At 42.4% G+C, this 22264-nt stretch overlaps 1 protein-coding gene across 1 annotated transcript; it reads right to left on the reverse strand.

Annotated features, from left to right (window-relative positions):
• Positions 1–3859: 3859 nt before the first annotated feature.
• On the reverse strand, positions 3860–5863 carry LOC306875287 (neuromedin-U receptor 1-like; the record flags this gene model as incomplete). Its single annotated transcript, XM_079425758.1, has 2 exons — positions 3860–4212; positions 4966–5863. The coding sequence occupies 2 exons, from the start codon at positions 5861–5863 to the stop codon at positions 3860–3862; spliced, it is 1251 nt and encodes a 416-aa protein (XP_079281884.1).
• Positions 5864–22264: the final 16401 nt, after the last annotated feature.

The raw sequence follows: 22264 nt of genomic DNA on the forward strand, positions 1-22264 counted from the left end.
CTCAGATACTGTAACGTGTTTCATCAGGAAGTGTGTAGAGGATGTAGTACCGACAAAAACAATCCGCATCTACCCCAACCAAAAACCGTGGATTAACAGCGATGTTCGAGCAGCCTTGTCAGCGCGGACATCTGCCTTTAAATCCGGAAACTCTGATGATCACAAACAAGCCAGTTACGATCTCAGGAAATCAATCAAAGCTGCCAAACGACAATATAAAAACAAAGTTGAAGAACAATTCAAAACCAACAACGCAAGAAGCATGTGGCAGGGTATCAATAACATCACAGATTTCAGAGGGAATAAACCAGCTACTGTGAACATTGCCGCCTCTGTACCGGACGAACTTAATCACTTTTATGCTCGTTTCGAGGCTCACAACACCGCCCACACAGAGCGCGCTCCCGCGGCTGTAGCGGAAGAGGCGAGCGCACTTTCCTTTTCTGTCGCAGATGTAACCCGATCCTTCCAACGGGTGAACATCCGCAAGGCTGTGGGTCCCGATGGCATCCCAGGCCGTGTGCTCCGAGCATGCGCATTCCAACTGGCCGGGGTTTTCACAGACATTTTTAACCTTTCCCTCTCTCTGTCTGTGGTTCCCTCATGCTTCAAAAAATCCACCATTGTGCCCATACCAAAGAAAAATAAAATCACATGCTTGAATGACTGGAGGCCCATTGCTCTGACACCCATCTTCAGCAAGTGCTTTGAGAAACTCATCAGAGACTACATCTGCTCTGTGCTGCCTGACTCACTGGATCCCCTACAATTTGCATATCGCAGAAACCGTTCCACAGACGATGCTATTGCCTTCACCCTGCACACTGCTCTCTCCAACCTGGAAAATAAGATCACCTATGTGAGAATGCTGTTTGTGGACTACAGCTCAGCATTCAATACCATAGTGCCTGCCACACTGGTTGAGAAGCTCCAGACTCTGGGACTAAACGGATCTCTGTGCAGCTGGATCCTGGACTTCCTGACAGGCAGATGTCAGGTGGTCAGAATGGGCAACAACACTTCATCCCCGCTGACCCTCAACACTGGTGCTCCTCAGGGCTGCGTCCTCAGCCCACTCCTGTACTCCCTGTACACACATGACTGTACAGCAACACACAGCTCCAACGTCATCGTCAAATTTGCTGACGACACAACGGTGATAGGCCTGATCACTGACAACGATGAGACGGCCTACAGAGAGGAGGTGAGAACCCTGACTAAATGGTGTCAAGAGAACCACCTCTCACTCAACATCGACAAGACCAAGGAGCTGGTGGTGGATTTCAGGAGACAGAGCAGAGAACACACACCCATCACCATCGACATGACACCTGTGGAGCGAGTAAACAGCTTCAAATTCCTCGGTGTTCACATCACTGAGGATCTCACATGGTCCGCTCACACAGATGCAGTGCTGAAGAAGACACACCAACGCCTCTTCTTCCTGAGACGGCTGAGGACGTTTGGAATGAGCCCCAGCATCCTCAGATCATTCTACACCTGCACTGTGGAGAGCATCCTGACCGGCTGCATCACCGCCTGGTTTGGAAACAACACTGCTGGCAACCGCAAAGCTCTGCAAAGGGTCGTGCGAACTGCCCGTCACATTGTTGGAGGTGAGCTTCCCTCCCTCCAGGACATCTACACCAGGCGGTGTATAAAGAAAGCCCGGAGGATCATCAATGACTCCAGCCAGCCGTCCCACAGACTGCTCTCTCTGCTGCCCTCAGGAAGACGTCTACCAGTACACTACTGCACAAATACAACAATCTTTTTCCCAGCACTGGATACCATCCAATGCACATCCATGACATTTGCACATCCGGTTTATATAAAATCTGCTGCATCTTCGCATATTACTGTGTGTATATAACGTAGAATGTGTGCTACTTACTGTGTATAATGTGTATCGGTAACTGTATGTCTGTCTAATAGTACACTGTGTGTACTGAGTATATGTATGTGTATATTACACATTGTCATCTGTATAAGTCTGTACGTATGTATGGTAATGTCTATATGTAAATTGTTTCTGCACTGTCTGGAGCACGCTCTCAAGAATTTCACTCACGAAGGCACATGTGCTGTGGTGATGTGACAATAAAAGTGATTTGATTTGATTTGATTTTTGATTTGATTAACTGATTCATTCAATGCACCGATTAATTCTGGAACAAAACAAGTGTTTTTTTTATCATGACAAGAGTTAGGCATGGTAATATACATGGCAATGTTCATGTGTCTTGGCAGAATAGACCTGCTACGCTGCTGCGACGGCAGAGCAAGTACTGCAACTTGCTACTGCCAATACATCCACAACATGCTGCTTTGAGCATGTAAGAAATACTGCTGCTGCACATATAACATACATGCAATAACCCCCCATAAATAGCATACTTGAAATCACCCCATAGCAGATCTACACAGGTGGAGCTGGGGAGGTGGAGGGTTTCCGAAGTGTGCTGCAACTGCTACAGCAAGCACTAGCCATGTATTTCAATGTTGAGCAGCAAGCTCATTGGCTGCTGATACAAAAAGTAACCAATCAGCTGTGCGGTTTGAATAATTATGTTTGAGTTATAAATGATTCACTGAATTATTCACTCAACTGCTTAATTCAAAAACACATATGCATCCAGTAATGGCGTAACAGTTCTGGTGTTTTGTTTGGAACTATTTGTATAAGACAAGTAGCTGCCTATACAGGCTGCTGAACATTAACTTCTAGCTTATTAGCCTGTTTTATGAAAGCAATATCATACTGTATATCACAAGCAAAACTTTGATACTGTACATGCGATCACAGTTATTCAGAAATAGGTTACAGAACCTTTGCTCATATAATAGCCTATTGCTTAAATCTATCAGGCTATATTCATAATTAATTTCTTGCCAGTATTTTTAAACAGCATTTGTTAATGCAGGATTTTATGTAAATGTCTGTAGTGTCATGACACCAATTTGAGAAATACATATTTTTGAATATATAAATACAAAACTGAATATAATTGGGGGCTCTGCCTTTGACAGCACTGTAAGTGAAGAACATTGTCTTTAAATTAATTTTAGTAGCTACTGGCAGCCAGTGCAAGAAACCTGAATGGTTTTATAATGAGACAATTTCCAGTGGGTAAAAACATGCCGATCTGCATCACTTGTTATGCACTAATTGGGAAATATGCTGATAAACCAACAAAGAAAGAGTTATAGTTGGGAATAAATGGGAGAGTCCTAGATTCTTTATGCTTTTCATCTCAGAAAATCACCAAACCATATATGTGACCTTGGAGCACAAAAACAGTCATAAGGGAAATAGAGATTTATACATCATCTGGAAGCTGAATAAATAAGCTTTCCATTGATGCATGTTAGGATTGGACAATATTTGGTTGAGATACAACTATTTGAAAATCTGGAATCTGAGGGTGCAAAAAAATCTAAATATTGAGAAAATCACCTTTAAAGTTGTCTAAATGAAGTTCTTAGCAATGCATATTACTAATCAAAAATTCAGTTTTGATATTTACAGTAGGAAATTTACAAAATATCTTCATGGAACATGATCTTTACTTAATATCCTAATGATTTTTGGCATAAAAGAAAAATCAATAATTTTGACCCATACAATGTATTTTTTGCGATTGCTACAAATATACCCCAGCGACTTAAGACTGGTTTTGTGGTCCAGGGTCACATATTTTACCCAAGTGTTTGTATACAAAAATCATTTAAGTTTAAATTTATGATTTTGGATTTATTCACTCAGCTTTTATAAAGCTGCAGAGTTAATTTCAAGCAAAGACAATCAATGACACGTTCATTTCTTAGGAGAAGCTGGTGTTATTTTCCTGGTATTCATCTATTCATCTTCTCCTTCGGTAGTTACAGTGCCGTTGCAGGGTGGGACATCACTCAGGGTACTGCGTACAGTAACTCTCGTCATGCTCAGAGAGCATTTCCTTGGGACGGGACGCCATTTGTGGTGACACATCACCTCTTTAAACATCTCCCTGAAACGGGTGGACATGAGGTTGTAGAGAATCGGATTAATTGCTGAGCTCATATAGAAGAAGACCCCAGAGATGACATGGACGTATTCATAGATTTGGAAAATCTTCATGTGTTCACTGCTCTTCTGGTCCATGAAACTCCACATGAGTCGATCGGTGTGGAACGGAGCCCAACAGATGCCAAACATGACCACTAGTACAACTGAAAAGAAAATACTGTGTTACACAAAATTTAGGCTTAAATTATGTCTAACCCAAAATATTAAGTCAAACTTCCTGTTATTTCATTTTTTCTAGCATGCTCTCTGAACATTACCCTATTGAATATTATTCTGCATTTCACTGCCTCAGAAATGTGAATGTTTTGCCTTGTCACTGATTATTTATATAAAATATAAATTTTCACTCACTTCGAAGAGTGGTGCTGAGTGCTGACACATCTAATTTAATTTTAATAACAGCCAAAATTGGATGTGACTAAGAGGTATTGCTGGAAGGTTTTCTATGCAGTGGGAAAACCTTATTAAAACAGCTTTTGAAAAACCTTACATGACCTCAGAAAATTCATTCAATGCCTATGGCTCTTTAGTTAGCTAGAAAAAAAGACTTTTTACAGTGAGAATCATACATTGTATATATGCACTATATTAAAAATATTAATAATATTTTTACATAGTTATTTAATGTGTTAGAATAAATCGTTAAAATAATTTTTTTTATGACAACCTTACTATATGTCAACAATAGTTTGGAGTATAAACCTAATAATTATATCATTAGAATGAAGAGACTGCGGTCTATTCAGTGCATAAAACTCAAGATGTGTTTCAAAATGACTCGAAGGGATGGAGCAGGTCACATAAGTTAAGAATATGCTTGCAGTGTAATATGATCTAAAACAGCCAAGGCACTGTTATACATGAGAATTCAGTTATTGGCCAGCTGGCCTACTTACACAACATTTTAGTGACCTGCTGGCGACGTGTTTTCTGCTGCTGACTGCGCACATTATAGGAGCTGTCTTGTCCCAGACTGTTTTTTGCCTCCAGGACCTGCAACATCTTTTCCTGTTTTAGCTGTATGCCAATGAGCAAATACAGCACGCTGATGGTCAGCATAGGCAGGAGGAAAAACAGCAGAGTGGTGATTTGGATGATCAGGTTGTACATCCAACGTGGCTTAACCAGCATGCAGGTGGCGGAGGTAGACATGGCACCTAATCCTTTCCCTTTTGGAAGAGGGAGGGTGAAAATGCCGTGGAGGCTGGTGTTGGGAATGGCGCACAAAATAGACATGCTCCACACGCTCAAGATCACCCGTTTGGCGTGAGTGCGCGTCACTACGTATTTGGCCCTGAGCGGATGGACCACAGCTATGTAGCGCTCCACGCTCAGCGCTGTTACATTCAGGATGGAGGCAAAGCAAACGGTCTCAAAGAGGAAGGTCTTGAAGTAGCAGCCACCTTTGCCGAAAAGGAATGGATAGTTACTCCACATTTCGTAGAGCTCCAAAGGCATTCCCAGAAGAAGCACCAGCAGGTCTGAAACCGCCAAACTGAACAGGTAGAAGTTGGTGGGCGTCCTCATGACCTTGTTGCGAGCAATAACGATGCACGTAAGAATGTTCCCCACCGCTCCCACCAAAAAGATGAGCAGGTAGGTGATGCACACAGGCAGAAACACGGGGGAACGTCTAGTCCCCAGATATTTTTCCAGATACTCATCTTGGTTGAGGCAAAACTCTTCCATTTCCACCTTACTGAGGTTCAACACAACAGTTGTGTTGCACAACAGATCTTGGATGCATCTTGATGTTGAGGAATCCATTGAAGAACAGTTGGGCTTGGCAATCATTCTTGACCTAGTGAGGGAACATGAAAGGGTTGGAGACATCAGATAACGCACATATTTACTTGATCTTGGCAAATGGGGAAATGAGAACCTGAAAGTTTTTAAATAGTTAAAGGTTAGGCAGAAGGAACTTTGGAGAAATAATAAGGGACTGTGTGAGACTTTTTTTTATTTCCATTTAAAATGTTATTTATTTTCATTCAAATATTGGGAGGAAAATAATAAGTTGACTTATACACAAAGCACATGAGCTGTAGGCACCAGTTGGTCACTGTTATTATTGCAGAATACTGCAGAATTATTGCAGTTATTATTATTGCAAAACATTCTTTGGGAAAGAAAAGAGGAGATATTAAATATCCTTAACAGCATATGGTATGATATATGGTTTAGTGTGTTGCGGCATTTCAATACAAGTACAATCTGTCCTCAGTAATATACAAGATTGGTGCATCCCAAATCCTAATACACTGAAAATAGTTTAGCAAAGCTCATGGTAGGTGTGTTTCTCTCTGGTTTTCTGGCTAATAATCCCTGGAATTTGATACTGTTCTACTTGTAAAATAATATATCAGAGTGTCTATTTACACTAAGTGCAAATAGCCCACCTTGTTGGCTGAGCCTTACTACACTTACTCTGTCCACTGACGTGTGGTAGGGTTAGACAACACATCAAAAGACGTCTGTTAGGCAGGAGCTCCAGTGGCTTGGTAGTAAAACACACTATGGCAAGCCGTTTTGACTTTTATTCCTTCTCAGGATATGAATTCTTGATATCAACAATTCAGTTTTTACTAGTTAAAATGTTAATTCTTGATATCAGCAATTAGATTTCTACTAGTAACAATGGCTATTTTTGATATCAGCAATTGTATTTCCAATAGTAACAATGTTAATTCTTGATATCAACAATTCAATTTTCACTAGTTTCACTATCGCAAGGTGGGCTATCGCTGCCATTCAAGATCAGTTGTTGATATCAAGAATTCATTTCTTAATAGTTGAAATCAGAAATACAAATCATACTAGTAAAAATGTCTATTCTTGATATCAAGAACTAAATTGTTGATATCAGAAATTACCCTCCCAATTGTTGATATCAGAAATACATTTTCAGATATCAGAAATTAACATTGTCACTAGTGACAATTAAATTGTTGATATCAAGAATAGACATTTTTACTAGTAAGATTTGTATTTCTGATGTGAAATTGGAATTTCAACTAGTAAGAAATTAATTATTGATATCAACAACTGATCTTGAATGGCAGCCTATGGTGACATTTAACTAGTAACAATTTTACCATTGTTACTAGTAGAAAACTAATTCCTGATATCAAGAATTAGCATTTTAACTGAATTGTAAAAACTGTATTGTTGATATCAAGAATTCATATCCTGAGAAGGAATAAAAGTCAAAACGGCTTGCCATAAACACACAGCAGATTTTGTTTTGACAGGATCAACCGGAGTTCAAATTCGCCTTTTGCCAAACTCGTTCTTCTCCCTTTTCACATCACATATCACATTGGAAAGGCATTGATTTTTAATAAAAAGGAAGGACATTGTTGAAAAATGGAAAATAACTTGCCTCACGGGTATTTATCGGTTAAGGTGAAGGTTTGGTGTAGGGAAGGCTTTATTGTACCAAAGCGGCATCCATTTAATAATTTTAATAAAAATGATAATTTACACTCAATACTTTAGTATTGCATACTATAGTTATAATGTACTACTATAGTGAGGTGCAGATAATATTTGCACTAAGTAGTATAAACAGCATGTAACTACTATTATTTGCAAAGAAAATACTCCTATTTTTACATAGTGTAAATAGAATATATCAGTATTTGCACTTAGTGTAAATAGTATATCGCTAAAAATACTGTTATTTTCACTTAGTGTAAATAGAATCCAATGTCATGTAGTGTAAATAACATCTATAGCTAATAAAATATACTGTATAGCTAAAATATATAACCCATAACATATATATATATATATATATATATATATATATATATATATATTTGGGGTGTGACGGTACATGTATTCGTATTGAAAATGATCAGTATGTGTCTTTCAGTTTGGTACGCATGTGTACCGAACGAATACAGCATTGTTTTAACCACTGCACGCAGCAGATCGCTGTATACTCGCCTCAGTTCAAATAGCAGCACGGAGTGCAAGTGATTGCAATCATCCCTTCTGTAAGGGAACTGTTGTGTGTCTGTCATATGTTCCTGCCACTTGTGCCCATATTTGGTTTGTTTCCTGTTCTCGTTTCATGTAATTAGTAGTTTATTTGTGTCCAGCCGTGTTCCTTAAATTACCTGTGTATTTATAGTCCTGTCTGTGTTGTGCCATTTTGTCTGGTCTACTGGTTACTTCCCGGTGTCTGTGTCTGTGTCTGTGTCTGTGTCTGTGTCTGTGTCTGTGTCTGTGTCTGTGTCTGTGTCTGTGTCTGTGTCTGTGTCGCCTTGTCCTGCCCTTAAGTAAAGTATTATTTGAGTTTACATCCTCGTATGCGTGTTCCTTGTTCCTCCCTCGTGTGTACACCGTGACCGAAGACCAGACCAGTACAGTAAGCGCCGTCCCTTCACGCGTTTTGTTTTGTCCAGTTTTTCTAGTGTTTTCTTGGTTCCTGTGATTTTGTGTTTTGCCCGCCGTTCGCGGGTCTCACGCCGCGGTCCGTGGGGAAAGCGCACCCACTGTCCGCGGCTCCCCCAAGTCATGCCGGTCGCTGGAGAGGAGGCTGCCGTTCACGGGAGTCAAGCCCGCCGGATCGCCGCTGACTCAATACCCGCCGGATCGCCGCTGACTCCGACCCTGCAGTTCGCGGAGATCACGCCGCCGTCCGCGGCTCACGGACCCCGCCGCTCGCGAAATATATTTCAACAACAAATAGAAATTTTATAATTTAGAAGTTAAGGCATTATGCATAATGCAATGTTTGCATCCATTTTTTTTTCAAGTTGAGTGTTGATGACTATATTTAGAAATAAATAGAAATGAAATTTAAGTTTGGGCTCAGGTGGATGGTGACGTGTGGAATTGGAGGAGAAAGAGTGAACGGCTACAGGTGCACAGAAATCGCTATAATGAAGGGCAGAAAATTTGAGAAGGACTGCTGATTTCCCAGCAGGATCTGACCTCATGGTTGAGCAGCGATGCTATTAGTGGAAGTAGAAGAGGTGGTTACTGTCTTTGGCGAGTTGGAGGAATGAAACAGAATGAGATACGTTTAGTTTAAGCTTGCGTAATTATACTAGCATGCTCATTTCCAAGCCAAAGTGGCTGGTATAAAGCCACTTTAATACATAATTTTTCAAAGAAAGATGATGTTGGGATTAGCGCATATAATACTCTTATTTATTGTGCTTGTGAAAATTAAGTACACTGTAGAATACTTTTAAAAACTGTTTTTACTTTAACTTTTAAATGTAATATAAAATAACACAGAACAGTTAAAATAAGTTATTTCTTTAATAATTTATTTAACGTGCTTTAGTATGGTAGTTAGCATACAGTCAAACAGTCAAAATAGGTGTGCTTATATATATATATATATACACACAAGAACTAGATTCATGCATTCATAAATTCAATCATGGCAACAGGCTGTATATGCAAGTACAGACAATAAAATAGTATTTATTAATGTTCTGTCTTGTTTTTTCCCCAAACACTTGCATTAATCAAGAGAAAATAATGTATAGCCTACTTTGTATTTTTTTTGCATGATCATGAGAGACATGACACCACATATAATCAGAAAGAGCCCTTATTTTACACAGTCACTTTGAACAGATCATTCAGTCTGAAGCCTAATTTACACTCTCATTTCATTAAGGAAACCTCCTAAATCAATTTCCATTCCAGTCATGCCACTAATATCTGACAAGACAGCTATAAAGCGGTAAAAAAAGTCTTTGAATGGATTGTCACATACATCAAATACACAAGAATCTTACCTTTTAGTTTGATACAATTCACAATCCACTGTTAAAACATCAGTGACATGAAAATTAAAGCTGAAGCTTCAGATGGTTCTCCTCAGAAGCCCTAAGCTGATGCAAAAATGCTATTCGAGTTTAAAAGACTGATAATAAGCCCATCACACGTTATAATGGGTGTTTCCTTGGCTATACAGAGAAACACAGTTGCGCTCTCTCTCTCTCTCTCTCTCTCTCTCTCTGCCCCTATTCTGTATGTCATGGCAAGTGTTGTTTAACCAGATATAAGCTTGAGCATTCTGTTTTGTCCCTTTTTATATTTCATCATACTCTTATCAGTGATTTAGCACATGGTAATCTAATTTAATTTGTGCTATTGTACTGTCAGCAGATCTATGTTTTAATTGCGCTAGATTGCTGAATTGAATTTAGCTAGCTAATTAAATTGAGGACCTTTTACACAATGCATCACACCTCTGGTTTCCATGATGATAATGATTCTCAAAGATAATGCGCATCTGAGTGTTTCCTTCATTCTTGTCCATCTGTGACGTTATCAGTTTCAATGGCATTTAGAAAATTAATAAGAAAAAAAATATGTACTAGAAATCAGATCCTCAGACAATAAAATAGTATTTATTACTATTATTTACCTCCTTAATTATCTCAATCTTCTGACTGAGCCGAGCTTATTCAAATCAAATGCTCAAATCTAGCTTGTGCGTAAAGAGGTACGTTCAAACAGAAATATAAATTCTGTCATCATTTACTCACCCGAATGTCATTCCAAACATTTTTTCCATTCTTTGTTCCATTCACATTACAAATGATGTCCCTTCCTGACTCATTTACAGTGTAACAATGGGACATTCACACAGAATGCATCTTGAAGTGACATACTGCCAAGTATGGTGACCCACACTCGGAATTCGTGCTCTGCATTTAACCCAACACACACACACACACACACACACACACACACACACACACAGCAGTGGGCAGCCATTTATGCTGTCAAGGGCACCTCAGTCGTGGTATTGAGGGTGGAGAGAGCGCTGTACATTCACTCCCCCCACCTACAATACCTGCCGGCCCGAGACTCAAACCCACAACCTTTGGATTTACGAGTCTCTAACCATAGGCCATGACTTTTATGTAAATATATGCAAGGCAGACATTTTACATTTTCACGTTTTTTTTTTGTCTTGTCCGTGACACATCTTTCTAAAAACACGGTGCTCAAGTTAAAAGTTGTTCAACTTAAAAAAAATAATAATAATAATGTTTTTGCTTCCACTGCATTGGTTCTTGCATTTTTAAAATGCAAAAACTGGCCATGGACTCAGAATGAATTTTTGAGTTTCACTGCGCTGCGGCACTCAAATTTAAAAGAACTTAAAAAAAAGAAAAAAAAGCATCTCGAGGCCTTGTGGTTTTTTCATTCCACTGCTCTGCATCTGCACATGCTCTGCCACTTAAGTACCATTTTTGCATTTCACTGTACTACTTTTTCGTTGTTTTTCTATGTGCAAGCTTTCATTATCTGATTGTTGCGCTTGCGTATTGCATCTTTTGCAATGTCCTGCACATGACACGTTCTAAAAACTCAATTAGTTAAAAAAAAATTGCATCTTGTCTTTTTCCATCCCTGTGTATCACATTGTTAAACTCAAAAACACATTCTGTATAAATGTTCTCACATGTTATTCAGATATTTGTTATCATCTATTTATACACTCTTAAAAATAAAGTTTCTTTATTGGCATTGATGGTTCCATGAAGAACATTGAACATCCATGGAAACTTTCAAATGCAGAAAAGGTTATTTATAGTCAAAAAAGTTTCCACAAGGTTAATTTTTTAAAGGTTCTTTTGTATCTTAAAATGTTCTTCAAAATGGTTTATTTAAGAACTGTTCACTGAAAGGTTGTTTGGGGAACCAAAAATGGTTTTTCAATGGCATCACTGCAAAACACACTTTTGGAGCCTTTATTTTTAAGAGTGTATAGCAAGAAGCAAGAATAAATAAAAACTGGTACCAACATAAAGAGACAAGTAGAAGTGTACGTCATGGATATGTGGTTGTAGAGGTAGGCGCAAGACAAAGGAGTAGACGAAAAGGAGTTTTTAAATAAACATCAACACACTATTTCCATTACAAACAAACTCAGACAAAGACAAGGGCAAGTGACTTGGGAAGATCAAGAAACTTTGGAGGCCATGGTGGATCAGGGAGCTTGGACGGCCATGGCGGGACAAGAGGCTCCGTGGCCTTGGCCCTTGGAGTATCACAACGCATACACATGTAACTCGGGGGAAAAGAATTGTTAAATCAAAAATAACAATTTATTTAACAATTCTTTTCACCCGAGTTATGTCTTCCGCCATTTTGAAGAGTACTCCAGAACATAATCGGCATAACGTTTAGGGTAAAGTGTGCATATGCGTTGGGATACTCTCCAAAATGGCAGAAGACAGTAACTCTGGGGAGAAGAGTTGTTGATTAAAGTCTTTATTTTTGTTTTCTTTGCGCACAAAAAGTATTCTTGTAGCAAAATTGAAGTTGAGCCTCTGATGTCACATGGACTGTTTCATCGATTTTCTTACCACATTTCTGGACCTGGGACAATTTCAGTTAAGTTGCTGTCTATGGAGTGTGAGAGAGCTCTCAAATTCCATCAAAAATATTGTAATTTGTGTTCTGAAGATGAACGAAGGTGTTACGGGTTTGGAATGACATGAGGGTGAGTAGTTATTTTTGTTTTCTTTGCGCACAAAAAGTATTCTTGTAGCTTCGCAAAATTTAAGTTGAGTCACTGATGTCACATGCACTGTTTTACTGATGCTCTTACTACGTTTCTGAACCTCGAAACATTACAATTGCATTCCTGTCTACAGAGGGTCAGAGAGCTCTCAGATTTCATCAAAAATATCTTAATTTGTGTTCTGAAGATGAACGATGGACTTACAGTTTGGAACGATATGAGGGTGAGTAATTAATGACAGAATTTTCATTTAGGAGTGAACTAACCGTTTTAAACTGTCTAATAACAAGTTCACATTATTTTAGCAACCCTTTTTGTTTTCAAAAACACATATTTGGGGAGAACTGGCTGTGGCTGAACAGAACACCCTCTGCAATTAATTGTTAATGTTTAAAATTCCAATATCTTGTACAATGAAATTATTTTTTCTGAAGCGACACACCAGTGACAAATAAGAGAGATGTGACCTCCTCAATCCAATACTGATATATATTATATGGCTGTAATATTTCATGCCTGTGATTATGCTCTTATTAATTATTATTAATTGTAATGGCAGTTACAAGCAAAGAACTATCACAGAAAATTTACACAAGTGCACAAGTCAAAAAGGCCACTTTGGTCATTTTTTTTTTTTTTGAAAACAGTAGACATGCAGATATTTTGCTGGGAACAGTGATATAAATTAATCAAACTGATTTGACCCAGGAAAATTGTAACCCTACAGAGTTTCTATTCTGCTGTTTTCAGGGTTTCAAATAGTGTCTCATGCTGTTTGCCATTGTCTTTAATTCTGTCTAGAAGAGTGCAGCATACATAAGCAGCAGTAGAAAGTATTGCATGCATTAATCTAATGTATCAGTACAATATATTTCATTTCATTCGACATATTTAATTCTCTGGAAACATCAGTGAGTCATTGCTCATCCTCAAGTCAGTCACATCCAAAAAAGTGATAAGAATAATGAAAACTGTGAGTTGTCTGCATGTTAGTGGAAATAGTAGGGGAAATCCAAATGCCTGGATGATATAAAGAAGACAAGGGGGCCAAATAGGGTACAAAATACCAAACCTTGAGGTACACCTTTGGTTGGTTCAAGTTACAGAAATGTCTCTTCCAAGATTTAGTGTGTATTAGGAGGACGAGGGGGCTGATTAGCAAACCTTGAGGTACACCATTGGTTGTTCCATGTGACAGAAGGGTGTCCTCTGTGATATTGTATATATTAAGACTGGGGGGCCAAATACTGAAATTTGCAATACACCATTGATTGGTTCATGTGAAGTGTCTGCTCCAAGATGTTGGATATACAGTATTAATATCCAAATACTGAACCTTGAAATGCATGATTATTTGTTTCATGTGATGGAAGGTTCTCCTCAATGATGTATATATTAAAAGGAAGAGGGGGCCAAATACAGAACCTTGAGGTACACCATTGGTTGGTTCATGTGACAGAAGGGTTCTCTACCAAGATGTTGTGTATATTAAGAAGACGGTGGGGCCATATAATTGTGAAATAATATCTTATTCTGTGATTGAAGTTCTTAGGTAGTGACATATATTGTAATTTGCCCTAACACATTTGCCCTTATAGATAAATAACATTTAGGTTATGTTCTGTAGCTTAGCTAATATGCAGAAGATGAACTATTATTACTATTAAGATGAGAAGTTATTTACATTATGTATAATAAAACTATAATACACATGATCTAATCCTAATGAAGTCTTGATCATGAGAACACCTGATTCTGCAAACTAACATATAAGTGGCTATTCAGAATTACTGTATAAGAATATATCTGAATGCCATGGCATTAGGTATAATGTCTGCTGGAGTTAAGGGGTAAATACAAACCTGTTAATTAAAAGATGGTGTACATATTTGGGCCATGTAGTGTCCATTTTTTTAATTTATTTATTTACTTTTAAGAAAAGGCTATTGTTTGTTTAGATTCTCTAATAAATATACAACGTTTGTGCTATGCTACTGATAATGAAGCAAAGTTAAAGGTCATTTATTAACAAAAGGCTGCATACCAGTGAAGGTTAAGTTATTAATATGAGGCATAAATGTTATGTATGCTGGACTCTGAAAGCTATTTGCTGTTAATTACCATATATTAGAATATGCAAACAGCTCCTTTGGTTTGAAGGGTTGTATAATGTCTACAAAGCGATCCTTCAAAAAGCATGTGGCAATTGATTTAGTGTTACAGGATTTAGTGGTTGTAATAAAAATAAATAAAGGATCACGAGAACGAAGTAACCTCAACACACTCTTTCCTTTAATGAACGTTAAATAACATTGAACTCAGGCCAAGACAAAGGCAGAACTGAGGACTTATAAAGGAACAAGAACAAAAGAGCAAACAAGATGATTAATACAAAACAGGTGAATGGAATAAACAATGATTAACTAAACTAGGACAGGAAAAACCATATAAGGGCAAACAGGAACTAAACGGAAACCAACACGTGACATTTAGCAGTTTAGCATCAATTAAAATTAAGCTTTGTTTATGGGATTTTCAGCAGTGAAGTATACATGTTTGTAAAAAGTTTGTCCCCAGATAGTGGGATTGTAATGATTTTATTGTTCACTGGCGAGTCACTGAGGTTTTAACAGATTGAAATACATAATTAATAGGCATTGGCTTTATGCATAAATGAATCGGTGTTGGTTTTCCTGTCATGACACCTATAGAGATTTTCACAATCCAATGAATTATGAATGAAAGAAAAAAAATGAAAATGAATGAAAAAAAAAAAAGTCAAAATTAATCCATCAACCTAAACTGCAACCAAAAGGTGAGTCAGAAGCATGCATATTAGTAAACATACTGTTATTTGCTATTTAACACAGGGTTTCTGAACAGTAATTCTAGCAAGAAAGACATGCATAAATGCTAATAAAAAATGCTAACTATATTATTGTAAATAGTTTATGGTATATACTAAATTTCGCCATGAAGGCTATAGGAAAGCATTTTGTAAGATCTTAACACATTCTGTAATGGGAAAAGAAAACGTTGGCAGTCACCAGTCTTGAAAAGCATACACCCCCGACTACACTATTTATTTATTTATTTATTTTTGTTGGTGAAGCTCGAGAGCTGCTTTTGTGGAAACAAAACATTTAAATGTGGATTTTCCATTCCTTGCAGAAAGGGTTTTTCTAGGAAAAGGGCATTGTGCACATACCAATTCATAGTAACATTAATGGGGAACATTGTGGGGAAGTCGTGGCCAAATGGTTAGAGAGTCGGACTCGTAATCCAAAGGTTGCGGGTTCAAGTCTCGGGCCGGAAGGGATTGTAGGTGGGGGGAGTGAATGTCCAGCGCTCTCTCCACCCTCAATACCACGACTGAGGTGCCCTTGAGCAAGGCAATGAACCCCCAACTGCTCCCCGGGCGCCGCAGCATAAATGGCTGCCCACTGCTCCGGGTGTATGTTCACGGTGTGTGTGTGTTCACTGCTGTGTGTGTGCACTTTGGATGGGATAAATGCAGAGCACGAATTCCGAGTATGGGTCTCCATACTTGGCTGTATGTCACGTCACTTTTAACATCAATTTCAGCATGTTGAAAGCCCTCAGGCAGACTAAAAAGCTTCTACTTTTAGATACTCAAGCTACTAATACTGATTCAATATGAATAGAGAATTCCACGAAAAGGAGAAAAAGTCTAAAATTATTTTTTTCTATTTGCCTATGTTGAGAGCTCTTTGAGTTCTACAGATCGATGCTTTAAAAAACATCAAGAGGAATGCCATTTATTTAGTTAGCAAACGCAAGTGACTTATATAAGGAACACAACAAGCAATTTTATGATAATAATAGCACATGTAATGGCCTCAAATAATTGTTATCTCTTTTTTTTTTCCTTGTGCAAATGGTTATTGTGGTTAATTTGCAGTAATACAACCTAAAGAGAATAACATGTAGAAAACAATATGTACACAGCTAGGGGCGCTGTGGGAGGAGAGACGAAGGAGACGAAAAAGAAGAAGTGTTACGACTGTGTGTAGTGATTGTTGAAGTTCGACCCCGAATCTGTCACAGAAAAAAAAGAAAAAAAACTGGGGCAAACAAATCTACAGAAAAATCAAGTGGTAGTCCTGATCTTTGTCCAAGGGGGCAACACGCACAATAAGTAACACACAATGCCTAGTTTAAAATAGGAGCAATTAGTATACACAAGCTAAAGCGCAGGTGAATGCAAAAAAGAAGAGAAAGAATAATATGTTTTCAAATGTATGTATGTACACTGCCCTCCAAAAAGTGTGGTTTTGGACGATATCAACATAAATCCGTATAATGTTTTGGTGCAAATACATTAAAGTAACTTGACATTATCATTGAAGACCAGCAAAGAAACAGAATAATGGCAATATATATATGTCATTGTAGCAAGGCTCACGAGAGAGGAAGGAAGAAGTCGGAGTCAGCGTGACTGAGGCTCGGACCGTTTATTCAAATGTACCACAAAATAACACTTGTGCTCGAGGCACTTCCAAAATAAACATAAGTTCACAGTCCTTTTCCGTTTCACTGGGTTAGAGCAGCAATTCCTTGGTCCCGAGTCCTCAGTCTGTCCCTCTCCCCAGCCGTTTGCCTCTCTGTGGCTTTTGTACTCTCTCCACGCCAATCACTGGAAACGAGAAACAGGTGAATGTCATCTTGCACTTGACCCACTTACTCACCGCTCGTCTCTAGGCTCTCTCTCCCGCTGCAGACTCCGCTAACCACCCCCCCCCCCCCCCCCCTCACCACATACCCCCACCGCCCGACTCAGGCCGGGGAGCCATCTGGCCTGCGACCTCCCCCCCCCATTCCTGGAGAGGAAGTCTGTCACAAGCCATCCGGCCTGCGACCCCCCCCCCCCCATTCCTGGAGAGGAAGTCTGTCACAACCATCTGCGCCCCCGGCCTGTGGATCACCTTGAACTTAAAGGGCTGGAGAGCCAGATACCAACGGGTTATCCGCGCGTTGGTATCTTTCATGCGGTGGAGCCACTGCAGGGGCGCGTGGTCCGAACAGAGAGTGAATTCCCGTCCCAGGAGATAATAGCGGAGGGTGAGAACGGCCCACCGGATCGCTAGACATTCCTTTTCAATGGTGCTGTACATCGTCTCCCTCTTTGAGAGCTTGCGACTGATGTACAGCACCGGCCGCTCTTCACCCTCTACCTCCTGGGCCAGGACGGCTCCAAGCCCCCTGTCCGACGCATCTGTCTGCAGCAAGAAGGGGAGAGAAAAGTCAGGAGAGTGTAACAGCGGTCCGCCACACAGAGCAGCCTTTACCTGGGTTAAAGCCTGCTGACACAGCTCCGTCCACTGGATCGGATCTGGTGCCTCCTTTTTAGTGAGGTCAGTCAGCGGGCTGGTGAGGTCCGAATAATTAGGTACAAACCTTCTATAATATCTCGCCAGCCCCAGGAACTGCCTCACCTCCTTTTTGGTCTTGGGTCTTGGGCAGGTCGCAACCGCTGCGGTCTTATCAATTTGGGGACGCACCTGCCCGTGGCCCAAGTGGAAGCCCAGATACCTGACCTCCACCCGCCCAATCGCACACTTCCTCGGGTTAGCCGTCAGTCCGGCCCCTCTCAGCGCTCTCAACACCGCCCGCACATGCTGCACATGCCGCTGCCAGTCGTTACTATAGATGATGATGTCATCTAGATATGCAGCGGCATATGCTGCATGCGGCCGTAGAATTTTGTCCATGAGACGCTGAAAGGTGGCCGGCACCCCGAATAACCCGAACGGAAGCGTAACAAATTGGTGTAATCCGAACGGCGTTGTGAAGGCTGTTTTTTCTTTGGACAACGGAGATAAGGGGATCTGCCAATATCCTTTAGTTAAATCCAGTGTCGAATAAAAACGAGCTGTACCCAGCCGATCAAGCAGTTTGTCAACGCGCGGCATTGGACATGCGTCAAATTTCGACACAGCATTCACCTTGCGATAGTCCACACAGAATCGTATAGAGCCGTCTGTTTTAGGTACTAAAACTATCGGGCTCGCCCAATCACTGTGGGACTCCTATATTACTCCCATCTCTAGCATCGCCTCTAATTCTGTCTGAACCACCTTTTTTTTGTGTTCAGGTAATCGATACGGCCGGCTGCGACTCACCACCCCCGGCTCGGTCTCTATGTGGTGCTGTATGAGGTCCGTTCGCCCGGGTAGGGGCGAGAACACATCCGCAAACGTGGCTTGTAGCTTAGCTACATCAGCGAGCTGCGAGGGCGAGAGGTGGTCTCCCCCAGGGGCCAGAGCCAGAGATTGTGGCTTGTTATTTACCTCCGGCCCGAGATCCTCCTCCCTACTCACTGCCGTCGCTAGCATCACTGACTCCGCCTCGCTCCACTTTTTGAGGAGGTTGAGGTGATAAATTTGATGTGCCCCATTCCTGTCCGTACGAACCACCTCATAATTAAGATCCCCAATTCGCCGTGTGACCTCAAAGGGTCCTTGCCACTTGGCGAGTAATTTTGAGCTAGACGTAGGGAGCAATACCAGTACTTTCTCTCCCGGTGCAAATTTACGCAGCCTGGTCCCCTGATTGTACAGCCGGCTCTGCCGGTCCTGGGCCTGCAACAAATTCTCCATCGACAGCCGCCCCAAAGTGTGGAGTTTTGTTCTCAGGTCCAGCACGTATTGAATTTCATTTCGGCTGTCTGAAGGTCCGTCCTCCCAAGTTTCTCTTAGGACGTCCAGCACCCCGCGGGGCTGACGCCCAAAAAGAAGCTCAAAGGGGAAAAACCCCGTGGAGGCTTGCGGGACCTCCCGCACAGCGAACAAGAGGGGTTCCAGCCACCTGTCCCAATTTTTGGCGTCTTCGTGGACGAACTTCCGAATCATGGTTTTTAATGTGCGATTAAATCGTTCGACCAGACCGTCCGTTTGTGGGTGATAGACGCTGGTGCGGACCGATTTAATGCCCAACAATTCGTAAAGTTCCCTTAAAGTTCGTGACATAAACGCCGTGCCTTGATCAGTGAGAATCTCCTTCGGGATTCCCACTCGGGAGATTAACGAAAACAGTGCGTTCGCTACACTCTATGCTGAAATGTTGCGAAGCGCCACCGCTTCAGGGTATCGGGTTGCATAGTCTACCAGCACTAATGCAAAGCGATGCCCCCGTGACGATCGTTCTAATGGCCCGATGAGGTCGATACCAATTCGTTCGAAGGGGACCTGCATTAGCGGAAGAGGGCGCAACGGCGCTTTTGGGGAGGCCGGTGGATTTACCAACTGACATTCACGACAAGCCGCGCACCACCTGCGCACATTCTTGTGGATGCCCGGCCAAAAGAATCGGGCCATGAGACGATTTAGTGTCGCCGCCTGCCCTAAATGTCCCGCCATTGGATTACAGTGAGCCGCCTGGAATAGCATTTCCCGACGGCTCTTTGGTACTAATAACTGGGTTGTATCCTGTTTTGTCTGAGCGTCTTGTGTCACTCGGTACAACCTATCTTTCAAAATAGCAAAATAGGGATAGGAGAGCGGCCGGGCAGGTTGGAGTCGCTGACCGTCGATGGTCTGGACCTGTTCAAACGCCCATTTTAGCGACTCGTCGTGGGACTTTTCCAGGGGAAAGTCATCGCGTTCAGGGAGGATTAGACTCCTTTTCACGCTCTGTTCCCCCTGCCCAGTATCCCATGGTCCCGGTTCGGCCACTCCCACCTGCGCGTCCGCTCCGTTCTCCAGCTTTCTTTCTCCACAAGAGACATCCGCACATAAACACCCCAGTAATTGACTAAATGCCGGCCAATTTGTCCCCAAGATCAGCGGATGTCGGAGGTGTGGGTTAACTGCCACCTCCACCTTATGTTTTTGCTCCCGGAATTGGATAAGCACGGACATTAACGGGTACTTCACCACATCCCCGTGCACGCACCGAACCGAAACCACGCGGCTCGTATCCAATGTCCCGAGCTGAATCAGGCTTTGGTGGATCGAGGTCTGGTTACAACCGGAATCCACCAAAGCGAGATGAGTACCCCCCTTTATACTCACAGGTATCTGGTACAGGCCAGCTTGATCGGGGGCAGCCTGTGGGGCGTCCGGGACCTGGATCAAAGCCCCCACCTCCATCACTGGGCACCGGTCTATGAAATGTCCTGGGTCCCCACACCGCCAACAGGCCGGCCCAGGCCTCCCCGCCGCCCTAGTGGCAGGAAATGGGTCAAGGGATTGACGTGGAGAGAGTAGAGACAAGGGCACCGCTGCCGTCCCTGCGCTGGCTAGCCCCGCCCCCCTGGGTGGAACTCGTGGGGGAATTCCCAGACGGGACCTGGGAAGTGGGACAGGACGGGGGGAAGAAGGGACAGTAGGGGAAGAGAGAGAGAGACACAGCTGGCAGGGATTCGCCGACTCCGGGGCACGCTACCATCTGGTCCTCCACCAACTGGATGGCCAGGTCTAGCGACGTCGGGCGATGGCACTGGACCCACTCTGCCGTCTTTTTCGGGAGACGGCCAATGAATTGCTCCAGCACCACTCGGTCGAGGATCTGCTCGACGTCACCTTCCCCGGCCAACAGCCATTTGCGGCAGGCGTCCCGGAGCTGCTGAGCAAGCACGAAGGGCCGGCCACGATCGCCCAGCTCCAGCGACCGAAACCGCTGGCGATGTTGTTCTGGGCTCAGGCCGACCCGCTGGAGGATGGCTCGCTTTAGATCGGTGAAGACCAGGAGGTTTTGGACAGGCAATTGTTGGGCCGCCATCTGCGCCTCCCCTGAGAGCCGAGGTATGAGACGCACTGGCCAGTGGTCTCGTGGCCACCCACAGGCCTCAGCCGTCTTCTCGAACTGCTCGAGGAAAGCTACTGGATCATCTTGCGGCCCCATCTTATTCAGGGGAAGATGGGGGGGGGGCGTCTGGACTCCTGACTGACGGCCCACCTGCCCGTACCCCCTGGTCCATCCAGCTCCGGAACAGCTCACGGTCCTCCTGCTGGGCCTGCACGAGAGCGCGGAAACGACGTTCCTGGTCGTCTCTCATCTCCAGCAGCGCCTGGTGTTGTTCCTGGTGGAGGCCCGCGAGCGATTGAATGACTTCCGCAAACGGCGAACTTGGAGGGGTCTGCATGATAGCGGCGGCCGGGCTTCTTCCTTCCCGGGTTTCGGCACCAGTGTAGCAAGGCTCACGAGAGAGGAAGGAAGAAGTCGGAGTCAGCGTGACTGAGGCTCGGACCGTTTATTCAAATGTACCACAAAATAACACTTGTGCTCGAGGCACTTCCAAAATAAACATAAGTTCACAGTCCTTTTCCGTTTCACTGGGTTAGAGCAGCAATTCCTTGGTCCCGAGTCCTCAGTCTGTCCCTCTCCCCAGCCGTTTGCCTCTCTGTGGCTTTTGTACTCTCTCCACGCCAATCACTGGAAATGAGAAACAGGTGAATGTCATCTTGCACTTGACCCACTTACTCACCGCTCGTCTCCAGGCTCTCTCTCCCGCTGCAGACTCCGCTAACCACGCCCCCCCCCTCACCACAGTCATATACATATATATATATGTCAAAGTCAGACATGCCCCTTTGCCAGCTGTGATGCCTGGTTACTGGTTTAAATTTGGCCCAGGTTTTTAAAAGATTTTTGGGTCAGCACACCTTAATACTGTAGCTTCAACAATTGATTGCCAATTCAAAGTCAATGTTTGAATAAAC

Source organism: Barbus barbus, assembly GCF_936440315.1.
Source record: "Barbus barbus genome assembly, chromosome: 9".
NCBI lineage: Eukaryota > Metazoa > Chordata > Actinopteri > Cypriniformes > Cyprinidae > Barbus > Barbus barbus.